The sequence below is a fragment of the Scyliorhinus torazame genome, chromosome 5, assembly GCF_047496885.1.
Source record: "Scyliorhinus torazame isolate Kashiwa2021f chromosome 5, sScyTor2.1, whole genome shotgun sequence".
Classification (NCBI taxonomy): domain Eukaryota; kingdom Metazoa; phylum Chordata; class Chondrichthyes; order Carcharhiniformes; family Scyliorhinidae; genus Scyliorhinus; species Scyliorhinus torazame.
In genome coordinates this window covers 173,418,788-173,431,134 of record NC_092711.1, presented here as the reverse complement: position 1 = coordinate 173,431,134, position 12,347 = coordinate 173,418,788, and the positions used below count along the sequence as shown (strand labels likewise).

The 12,347-nt window shown below is 45.2% G+C and overlaps 1 protein-coding gene and 1 long non-coding RNA gene across 2 annotated transcripts in view; one reads left to right on the top strand and one right to left on the bottom strand.

The window, feature by feature from the left end:
- LOC140418049 (uncharacterized) overlaps positions 1-12,339 on the bottom strand; it is a 54,973-nt gene extending 42,634 nt beyond the window's left edge. Inside the window, 3 exon segments of the mRNA XM_072501476.1 lie at positions 8,103-8,254; positions 10,846-11,990; positions 12,210-12,339. Coding sequence (XP_072357577.1) covers positions 8,103-8,254; positions 10,846-11,641 — 948 coding nt within the window. The 5' untranslated portion in view covers positions 11,642-11,990; positions 12,210-12,339.
- LOC140422356 (uncharacterized) lies at positions 41-4,689 on the top strand. The gene is made up of 2 exons (XR_011947402.1): positions 41-158; positions 1,962-4,689. It is a non-coding gene; the product is annotated as an uncharacterized lncRNA (long non-coding RNA).
- Positions 12,340-12,347: the final 8 nt, after the last annotated feature.

Genomic DNA, 12,347 nt, shown 5'->3' with positions numbered 1-12,347 from the left:
GTGCACATGAGTGCCCGCCTCCTGACCTTTTTTCCTGAGGTGTTGACCAATGGGAAGAGTTGGAGGACCGGAAGGACTCTGGTCCTCCGGCTAATCAGCGCGGGGCTTCGTGTGACTGCTCGATTGAACTTCACAAGTTCCTCCTGTCTCCAACATCTGTGAGTAAAACACTTTCTTTTCTCCCCCTTTCCATTTCTTTTCTCATTCTGACCTTCAATTGGTCACTTGCAGCAACTGAAGGGAAAGGAAGTGAATCCAGGGAGGGTACAGACTCTGCAAAGCTTGGCCCAGGTCTCTCTCTCTCTCTCTTAAAAACATTGACATCCTTTGCTCCCTCAGCTCGACACCTTTATTTGTCTGGCTAAAAGGATGGTCACAAGGAACAGAAAGAATGTTCCACACCCGCCAACACATCACCAGACTGCTCAGACTTGTATAATCCTGCATAGAATTCTCAAAATTCCTGTTTATTTCCTCTGTCTTCGTGACCCTTTTCCCTCCGCCATGCCACACAGAAAATCGCTCCAAAGTCATGATCATGATAGGAAAATAGTCCGAATTAGAGCTTAAGTTAGTCTGAGCTGCAAACCATCCCTCCAAATCCTTGCCATTCTGAATTTAATGAAGGTCAAGGCAGTAGTCGGATTATTGAAAGACTTGATGGAGTTGGCGGATACAGTTTTCAGGATCTCAGGATAAAGCAACATAATTTACTCCCACAGCCTTGAGTTCCCTTCAAACTTCATCGAAGCTTCAATGCATCGTTTTCTTCGCTGCCGTAAAGTCCTGGAAGAAGGAAATCTTCATTCCCTCATGGAGCCAGGTCCCACCTCACCTTCCCCGTCTCCGGGACCTACTGGTGACCTTTCAAGTTGTGGAAGGGAATGATTACAGGCCTGGGATGAAAACTATCCCTTGGCCACAAAGACAGGATCCAATGCCCTTTCTAATTGGAAACACCCAAGCTTCACATCCAGCTGGAGAAAACATGGCAGCCGGTCCTCGAAGAACCTAACGGGAGCCTTACCCTCCACACCTTCTGGCAGGCCGACGACTCTGAGCTCCAAGTCCTCCGGGACTTCTGCCATTGGTTAGTTTTCCAGGGATTGAGTTCTTGCCTTCGTCGAGGAGGCAACTTGCTCAACGTTCAGGATTCTTTCCTCGGGATCATCAAATCTCTTTCTGTCATTTTGCAGCTCGGCCTCATGAGCTCACAGATATTGTGTCAGCACACTCAGCCTCTGGTCAATAACAAGGCCGATAGTAATAATAATAATCTTTATTGTCACAAGTAGGCTTACATTAATACTGCAATGACGTTACTGTGAAAACCCTCTAGTCACCACACTCTGGCACCTGTTCGGGTACACAGAGGGCAGAATTCAGAATGTCCAAATTACCTAACAGCACGTCTTTCGGGACTTGTGGGAGTAAACTGGAGCACCCGGAGGAAATCCACGCAGACATAGGGAGAACATGCAGACTCCGCACAGTCTGTGACCCAAGCCGAGAATCAAACCCATATCCTTGGTGCTGTGAACAACAGTGCTAACCGCTGTGCTACATTGTCTCAGCCATCATGTATTTTCAGGACCAACATTGATACATTTCTAGATATTGAAGATATCGAGGGATATGGGGATTAGTTTGGGAAAATGGTGCTGAAGTAGATCGGCCAATGAGCTCATTGAATGGTTGAGCAGGTTCGATGGGCCGAATGGCTGACTGCAGCTCCATGTCCAGGACAGGAAGCAGTGAGCAGGGATCTGTCAATTAGCCTGAATCAGCATCTTCAGGAGAATAGGGAGGGTGAATATTAGATACAGCAGAGTGAGAATGGAGGGAGAGTTACTGCTTTTGGGGATTGAGAGAGGGAAGAATGTTCCATAGAAACTAGAACGGTCTGTTCTGAATTTCTATCCTGTACTGACAGTGATGTCTTTTGTAAATTGTTTTTACAGGATATTAGAAGATGAGGAATTACAGACAGAAATTTTAATGATCACATCCCAATCTGACAGAGTCACTTGATTCATCAGGGCCTGAATATCATCAGCCTTTGAATTTCGAAGGAGAAATGTTTCCCTGATCTGTCTATTTTAAAAGATTTGAAACATCAGTGTGACTGGAAAAGCACCGAGACACACACACCCGAGTGAGACTGTTCTGGAGCACTGACTGTGGAAAGAGCTTTAACCAGTTACACCGCCTGAAAAAACATCACACCATTCACAGCGGGGAGCGACCGTACACATGTTGTGTGTGTGAACGAGGCTTCAACTGACTGTCAAAGCTGGAGAGACACGAGGACACCCAAATCATGGAGAAACCTTGGAAATGTGGGGACTGTGGAAAGGGATACAAAGCCCCATATAAGCTGGAAATTCATCAACGCAGTCACACTGGGGAGAGACCGTTCACCTGCCCTCGGTGTGAGAAGGGATTCACTCAGTTATCCGACCTGCAGAAACACCAGCGGATTCACACAGGGGAGAAGCCGTTCACCTGCTCTCAGTGTGGGACGGGATTCACTCAATTATCTGACCTGCAGAAACACCAGCGAGTTCACACTGGGGAGAAGCCGTTCACCTGCTCTCATTGTGAGACGGGATTCACTCAATTATCCAGCCTGCGAAGACACGAGCGAGTTCACACTGGGGAGAAGCTATTCATCTGCTCTCAGTGTGGGACAGGATTTATTCAGTTATCCGCACTGCAAATACACCAACGAGTTCACACTGGAGAGAAGCCATTCACCTGCTCTCAGTGTGGGAAGGGATTCAGACATTCATCCAGCCTGCAGAGACACCAACAGATTCACAGTGGGGAGAGGCTATTCATCTGCCCTCAGTGTGGGAAGGGATTCAGAAATTCATCCACCCTGCAGAAACATCAGCGAGTTCACACTGGGGAGAGGCCGTTCACCTGCACGGTGCGGGGGAAGGGATTCACTCGGTCAACACACCTGCGGAGACACCAGCGAGTTCACGAGTGATGACAGGGGTTGGATTCTGCTGTTATTGCTGCTGTTAATCAAATCCAGGACTGAACCATGTTCATTCTGACAGTGGGTAAGTTTGTGAATAGGAGCTTAAATGTAATTTTAGTGGAGTCTTGTTATTCCCAAATTGATGTTTTATTGTTGCTAAGTCCCTCCTCCCTTCAGTGGCGGCAGCCGAATATTCGGCAATTGTCATCTCTGACCACGCCCCTCATTTTGTTGATTTTGGCCCTTCCCAACGCCCACCTTGGAGACTCGACACCACGCTGAGGTCTGATGACAAATGTTGTGAGTGGTTGTCTGCGGCCAAAGCTCAACAAATCAGAGTCAATATCTCCTTCCACACTCTGGGAGGCCCTCAAGATGTAATCATGGGGGAAATGATCTCATACAAAGCTCACACCATGAAAACAGAGATTGGAGCGACAAAGACTGGTGGACTCCATTTTGGAAGTTGACCGCCAATATTCACTTGTCCCAACACCGGAGCGACTGAAGTACAGGAAGAAATTACAGCTCCAATTTGAACTGATATCTATGGATAAGGCTGTGGGTCAGTTACGCTGTTCCAGGGACACCTTGCACAACCATGGGGAGAAAGCTGATCACCTTCGGAATAAGGAAGGTAACCTGGATCAGCTCCTCTCCAGGTTAATGCAGCTTTCGGTTCATATCACCGTGAGCTGTATGAGTCGGAGCCTCCAAACACATCAGGTATGATGGGTTTTTTGGATGGTTTACATTTCCCGACCGGAGAGGGAGGCAGGAGATGGGAATTGGATTCCCCCCTGTGCCGGGCAGGAATATTGATGTGTATTGGGCAGCTGCAATCTGGCAAAGCCCCAGGTCCGGACAGCTTCCCAGCTGAATTTTAGAAATGTTCTCTGAGCAGCTCATACCTTTGTTAATGGACATGTTTAACCACTCGCTGTGCAGGGGGTCACTACCCCTGACCCTCACTCGAGCCTCAATTTCTTTGCTCCTCAAGGGGGACAAGGACCCAGTAGAAGGTGGGTCGTACCGACCCATTTCACTTCTGAACACCGATGTTAAGCTGTTGGCTGAGGGCGTCGTTCCAGCTGGAGCCGTGTCTCCCAGTTATCGTGCCTGAAGATTGGACAGGCTTTGTGAAGGGATGGCAGTTGTCGGCCAATGCTCAACGCCTCTTAAACATTGTCCTCTCCCCCTCCACTGCTCTGGAGCCTGAGGTCATGGTGTCTTTGGATGCTGAAAAACATTTGATAGGCTGGAATGGAACTATTTATTTGAGATTTTGGGGAGATTTGCAATCGGCCCTACATTTGCCTCCTGGATTTGTCTGCTGTATAATGCCCCCAAGGCCAATATTCATACAGATTTTAAAAATAAATAAATTCAGAGTACACAAATTTTTTTTTCAGTGAAGGGGCAATTTAGCATCGCTAACCCACTTACACTGCACAACTTTGGCTTGTGGGGGTGAGACCCACGCAGACACGGGGAGAATGTGCAAACTCCACACGGACAGTGACCCAGGGCCGGGATCGAACCTGGGTCCTCGTCGACTGGTGTGTAATGGAACCCTTGGGTGGAACTGAATGTAGAATGGAATTAGAATTTAAATAATTACCAATCATAGTGTTAGGTTAGTAGCATGAACTTTATTCATTTTGTTTAATTTCCATTAAAGTTTGTTTTGCTAAGAGGAATGTAGTCCTGTGGTTCGGTTCTTTTAGTTAATTACTGAGTGTTTGGATTTCTCTTTAAATATTAACAGGCCTGACCGGGATTGTAACAGCCTGGCAGAGCATATTTCCACTGAGATTACCCTAAAAAGCTGATGAAGGACATTTATTTTACCCTGGATAGTAAATAGTGGTTTCCCCCCACTACAGTTGGATCTAAAATAAATACATTTGCCTCTGTTACATTGAGTCTACAGCACAGGGTCAGGCCAGTCATCTTGATTGGTCTCTGTCAATATTAATGCTCCACATGAGCCTCCACCCAGCCCTCTTCATCTCCCCCATCAGCATCTCCTTCTATTCCTTTCTCCCGCATGTATGTATCTAGCTTCCCCTTCAATGTATTCACGTTGTTTACCTCAACCACTCGCTGTGGTAGTGAGTTCCACATTCTCACCACTCGCTGGGTAAAGATGTTTCTCGTGAAATCCCTCAGTTACCTGTGATCCAGTGAAGGAACAAATTGATGGAAGAAACTATATCGATGGAACAATTCTAGTAACGGACACTAAAGAGGCGGCGGAAGGTTTTGCAGAATTTCCAAATCAAACACCGGCACAGAAAGGACTGAAAGCTGATCCGAAACGCCGTGGAAGTGGGAGAGTGTTCCAACTAGGGACTGGTTTAGCACACTGGGCTAAATCACTGGCTTTTAAAGCAGACCAAGCAGGCCAGCAGCAAGGTTCAATTCCCGTACCAGCCTCCCCGAACAAGTGGCGGCTAGGGGATTTTCACAGTAACTTCATTGAAGCCTCCTTGTGACAATAAGCGATTTTCATTTCATTTTCATTTCACCTGAAACACTGGTTTGTGTGGTGGCTTGTCTTTTTGGATACTAGTGAGAAAGGTCTGTGGAAACAGTGAGAACTCAACCCTCTTTCATTAAACAACAATAAAAGTCTTCAGTAAAGTAGATGAAAGATAATGAAACATTACAAAGAACAATCTTATACTTCGGCACATTAACAGTAAGCACTTAGTCTCTCAAAGACGGGGAACACAAAGGCATCTATTTCCCACATAATCCTCAACTCTACCGAGACCCCTTTTCCCAAACAACAACCATAAATCCATTGGTCAAATCTAGCCAGTAACTACCACACGACACGGCCTAAGTGACCAGGACTTGGGAATGGTCTTCGGTTTAGAACAAAGAACAAAGAACAAAGAAAAGTACAGCACAGGAACAGGCCCTTCGGCCCTCCAAGCCCGTGCCGACCATGCTGCCCGACTAAACTACAATCTTCTACACTTCCTGGGTCCGTATCCCTCTATTCCCATCCTATTCATGTATTTGTCAAGATGCCCCTTAAATGTCACTATCGTCCCTGCTTCCACCACCTCCTCCGGCAGCGAGTTCCAGGCACCCACTACCCTCTGCGTAAAAAACTTGCCTCGTACATCTCCTCTAAACCTTGCCCCTCGCACCTTAAACCTATGCCCCCCAGTAATTGACCCCTCTATCCCGGGGAAAAGCCTCTGACTATCCACTCTGTCTGTGGTCAGAGGCTACGGTCAGAGGCAAAGAAAATAGTAAACTGACCATTGGCCCTCTAGTGAGTGGGAATGGAAAATAAGGACATGGTGAATGAATTGAAGCTATTTTGTCCTGGTCTCCGCTGTGGGAGATACAAATAACGTCCCAATAATAACTGTGAATCAGGAGGTGAAAGAAAGGGAGAGAGGAACTTAAAACAATCACAATCAGCAGGGAAAGGGCACTGGGAAAACTATGAGAACGAATGATTGACACATCCCCAGGTCCTGATGGCCTGCATCCTAGCAAAGAAAATGATCTTTTGCACAAACTGGCCTTTTGTCTTCAGCACTTCATCTGTAGCTGAGCTGTTTCCCTGGGGATGGCTTCCCCTCACTCTCTCTCTTACTTGTTTATTCAACACCTCATCTGTGACCAGCCTGCTTCCTGGTTCACAGCGCTCTGCAATTGAGACATTTAATAGTCAAAGAACAGCCTGTTCCCTAATCTTTCCTGTTCCTTCTGTTCTCTTAGTTGCTGCCCAGATATGTCTTACAAAGTACTTGGCTGTTTGATTTTACTTGTGCAAAAAAACAAGACATTCATTTTAATAGCATCCTACCATCCAGATCTGGGAATGAGCAGAAAGGGTTAATGACCATTAACACTGAACTAAATGGTCCTGTTAGTGAGATGCAGGATACAGCTGGAAAAAATCCAAACCACTGGACTGAGATCAAAAGACCAGTCACAACCTCAGAACGATTGGTGTAAACTAATTGGTGAAATGTGTGGAAGGTTCAGAAAGAAAATGCAAGATCCAAAACGAGGAGGCTGTTGATGTTGTTCAGGAATAATTCCATGGAATCCGATCTGAATGGGATCAGGAGAAACTGACAGATTGAGAATTGTTTAAAGCTCAGACCAAACGAGAATATCAAACCTTTCTGCTTGAGCAGAAACAGCATCTGGATGATGTTCTTAAAGTGGCCCAAGGAAGATCTTGGCCAAATAAAGAACCAGTTCTTGGTTCAAAACGAAGCCATTTCGAACTTATCTCAAAAAGAGAATTTAAAATGTTTAAGGCTGGAAATTGAACTTTAATCTGAAACTATGAATTAGGAACAGCAGTCGGCCATTCGGCCCCTCGAGTCTGCTCCGCCATTTGATAAGATCATGGCTGATCCAATTGTATTTCAAGCTCCACATTCCCGATAACCTTTGATTCTCTAACCTAACAAGAATCTATCTACCTCTGTGTTAAACATATTCAGTGACCCGCCTTCTGCGGCAGAGTTCCAAAGTCACACATCCCTCTGAGGGAGAAAGAATCTTGTCTCTGTCCGAAAAGGACGGCCCCTAATTTTAAAGCAATGCCCCCTATTTCAGGACACGTCCACAACAGGAAACATCCTTTCCATGTCCACTTTGTCAATACCGTTCAGGATCTTATTTACTTCAATCAGATCAACCCCTCACTCTCCGAAACTCCAGCGGAAACAATCCCAGTCTGTCTATATGACTGTACGACAACATGTAACGAAGAGAGGGAGAGACAAGTTAACTACGGAATTAACAAAGATGTTTTTTGTCGAGGTGAAAGATGAGGATGTATGAGATAGGAGCAGAAATAGGCCATTCGGCCCCTCGAGCCTGTTCCACTTTTCATTAAGATCATGGCTGACCTGGTTGTGTCTCCAGTTCCATACTACCCAATGACCTTTGATTCTCTTGCCTAATAAACATCTAGCTACCTCCACCTTAAACATATCCAATGAACCTGCCTCCACCTTCTGAGGCAGAGAGGGCCAACATTGCACAATCCTCTGAGAGAAAAAGGACAATAAAGTTCAAATCTGAAATCAGCAGAGTCTGTTTTGAAGACAGGTTGAAAGTTCACCTGTGGAGAACAACGAGGAATCTTCAGTTGCACTCGGACCTTTGGCTGGAATGACTGCAAGAAGCAAACTTTCAGAAACCAGGTAAAAAGTGTGACATTTTTCATCTCAAAATGGACGTGGAACTCAGCAGAGAGCTGAAAGATGAGTGAATCTGGACAATGGGGGATTGATCAATGTGTATTTAATGCTGTTTCTCTCTGATTCCTATCACCCGATGCCATTAATCCTTCTCAAACACTCTGATTAGAAACATCAGCTATAGTTCAGGGGATACAATAATGACCTGATTGAGTAAACTGCACATCCACTGACTTTGTAAAACAATTGCTTTATCTTGCTCCCTATCCAGTTGTATTTGTGTCTTTTTATGGAAGGTTTACTCTACATAAAGATATTTCACTAGTCCTGATAAAGTGACTGACTCCAGCTATGCTGCATGGAATCCCCACTCTTTTTAGTGACTTCAATGTGTTGATATCACAAAATTGAAACAAGAAGAATTTTATACTCCTGAACCTTGTGTCGATCTTCACCATGTGGCGAATCTGGGTAACATTTCCAACAATCTGATCCACATACTGTTGGGTGCAGCCACCGTCTAACACAGCACAGTTGAATGAGTCTGTGACAAACACACTCATCACTGGATCACTTCATGCTGATCTTTCAGAAGGCCTTTGACAAGGTCTCACGTGGCAGATTACTGTGTAAAGTTAAAGCACAGGGATTACGGGTAGTGTTTTGAGAAGGATAGAAAACAGGAAGCAGAAAGTTGGAATAAATGGGTCTTTTTCCGATTGGCAGGCAGTGACAATGGGGTACCGCAGGGATGTGTGCAAAGACCCCAACTGTCCACATTATATATTAATGATTTGGACGAGGGAACTAAATGTATTATCTACAAATTTGAAGATGGTACAACGTTGGGTGGGAGGGTGAGCTGTGAGGAAGATGCAGAGATGCTTCAGTGGGATTTGGACAGACTGAGTAAGTGGGCATGTGCATGATATGTGCAGTATAATGTAGATAAATGTGAGTTTATCTGCTTTAGTAGCAAAAATAGGAAGGGCAGATTATTATTTGAATGGATGTTAATTGAAAGAGGTGAATGCTCAGCAAGACCTTGGTGACCTCATACATCAGTTATTGAAAGTAAGCGCGCAGGTACAGCGCGCAGGTAGTAAAGAAGGCAAATGTATGTTGGCCTTCATAGCAAAAGTATTTGAGTATAGGATTAGAAATGTTTTATTGCAATTGTATAGGGCACTGGTGAGGCCACACCTGGAGTATTGTGTGCAGTTTTGGTTTCCTTATCTGAGGATGTTATTGCTATGGAGGGGAAGGTTTACCAGGCCGATTCCTGGGATAGCGGGACTGTCATGAGCAGAGACTAAATCGGTTAGGATTATATTCATTGGAGTTTAGACGAGTTAGAGGGGATCTCATAGAAACTTACAAAATTCCAACAGGATTAGACAGGGTAGATTCAGAAAGAACGTTCCCGATGGTGGGCGAGTCCAGAACTAGGGGTCATAATTGGAGGATAAGGAGTAAACCTTTTAGGTCTGAAGTGAGGGGAAATTTCTTCACCCAGAGAGTGGGGAATCTTTGCAATTCACCATCACAGAAAATAGTTGAGGCCAAAACATTGTGTAATTTCAAGAAGGAATTAGATACAGCTCTTGGGACTAAAGGGATCAGTGGATATGGAGGGAAGTCTCAGGGTATTGAACTTGATAATCAGTCATAGACATCCAACAGATCATCTTTCTTGTAAACCTCATCAATGAAACCCTAATGGAAAATCCAAACTTTAATCAGGATCCAACTGACGGGCACCCAGCTCCCAGAATACTTTGCTTCTGATTTTCCTTTTGTTAGGAAGTGAGGATGCCGAGGCCAGACCTTGTTTCCTCCTTGGTGGGAACGTAACCCGTGTCCACATCTCCACTTCATTCTTCCACTGGTCGTATGGCTCAGATTCCGAGAACATCGGCGAGTAATCAGACCCTGACAATTTCCACTTGCTTCAGTTATTTCTCACAAAAACTACTGGGATTGTAAGATTCTGTCTGAACTATTATTTTTCAACCTTCACCATCCGGCAGGCATTCTGTGTTCCCATGTTATAATCCTGAGAGCTTTATGGTGAAGGAAGAAACTGGAGCCAATCTGTACTTGGTATGGATTTATTCACAGAGTGAAACATTACAGGTAAATACCTCCTGACCCCACTCCACTCCATGTCAGTCAGTGTTTCTTGTTACAGAAAGGAGGGGAATTAATTTAAACAGCTCTGATTTCTCCTCTCACTACTGGTCTGTAAACAGAATGGAGGTTTTGATTCCTGATCTCCCCCTTTATAAATGGTGGCGTATTTTTCTTCACCTTTCAGTTTGGTGTGAGCTCGAACCTCCATTAATAATCCAGCCTTAGGGTGGACTCAATCTCTATTTGGTGTGGATTTGTTCACAGAGTGAAATGTTCCATTTATAAACCACCTGCCACCACCAGTCAGCGTCTCTTTCTGCTCCTTTAAAACAAACAATAACATTGACTGGGCAGTGAAACAAAAAACAAATTATCAAACTAAAGTTATAAAACTTGAAACTAAAATGTTATCTTGTGAGTCAATGATGCAGCCCAACCCCCGCAGTGCCCACCGGGCATGAAGAATGGCTCTTTATATTTGCTCAAGTAACCATCCAATCAATACTGTGGATACTGAAACCCAACAGATACAATTAACACCACAATCAGAGCATCTAAAATGTCTCTAATCAGTGTGACTGCCTTGGTGTCTCAGCAGCTCGGATGAACAAATAAATCCCTTCCCACACACAGAACAGGTGAATGGCCTCTCTCCACTGTGAACTCGCTGGTGTGTCTGCAGGTGGGATGACTGAGTGAATCCCTTCCCACACGCAGAGCAAGTAAAAGGCCGCTCCCCATTGTGAATTCGCTGATGTGTTTGCAGGTGGTAAGACTGAGCAAATCGCTTCCCACACTCAGAGCAGGTGAATGGCCTCTCCCCGGTGTGAACTCTCTGGTGTCTCTGCAGAGTGGATGAATCAATGAATCCTTTCCCACACATGGAGCATGTGAAAGGTCTCTCCCCACTGTGAACCCGCTGGTGTGACAGCAGGTTGGATAACTGAGGGAATCCTTTCCCACACGCGGAGCAAGTAAAAGGCCGCTCCCCATTGTGAATTCGCTGATGTGTCTGCAGGTGGGATGACTGAGCGAATCCCTTCCCACACTCAGAGCAGGAGAACGGCTTTTCCCTGGTGTGAATTCGCTGATGTTTCTTTAGAGTGGATGAATCAATGAATCCCTTCGCACACTGAGAGCAGGTGTGTGGCCTCTCTCCCGTGTGAACTCTCTGATGTAACTTCAGGTTGGATGACTTGGTGAATCCCTTCCCACACTCGGGGCAGGTGAACGGCCTCTCCCCAGTGTGGCTGCGTCGATGAATTTCCAGCTCGGATGGGACTTTGTATCCTTTCCCACAGTCCCCACATTTCCATGGTTTCTCCATTCGGCAGGTGTTTACGTGACTCGCCAGGTTTGGCAATCAGTTGACAGCTTGGCTCACACACACAGAACACGTATGGTCTCTCCCTGCTATGAATGGTGTGATTTTTTTTCAGGCTGTTAAGTTATTCCCACAGTCAGTTAACTGGAAGACTCTCACTTTGGTGTGTGTCTCAGTGCTCTTTCAATCACACTGATGATTAAAATCTTTTGAAGTAGTCAAAACAAACATTTCTCCCTCGAGACTCAAAGGCCAATGATATTCAGGCTCTGTGAATCTGAATGTCTTTGGCAGATGCTGACATGATGTCTGGTTTGAGATTTCTGTCTGTAAATCCTCCTCTTGAAACATCCTGTAAAAGGAGATTCCAAAATTCATTACTCAGCACAGGATAGAAATTTAGAAAAGACAATTCTGTTTTTATGGAATATTATTTTCCATCTTGTTTCCCCCAAAACTGTAATTTCCATCCCACACACACTCCCTCCATTCTAGCCAGACAAATAAATGTGTCAAGCTGTTGGAACAAAGAATGTCAATGTCTTTAAGAGAGAGAGAGACCTGGACCAACCTTTCCAGGGTCTGCACCCTCCCTGGATTCACTGCCTTTCCCTTCAGTTGCTGCAAGTCACCAATTGAAGGTCAGAATGAGAAAAGAAATGGAAAGGGGGAGAAAAGAAAGTGTTTTACTCACAGATGTTGAAGACAG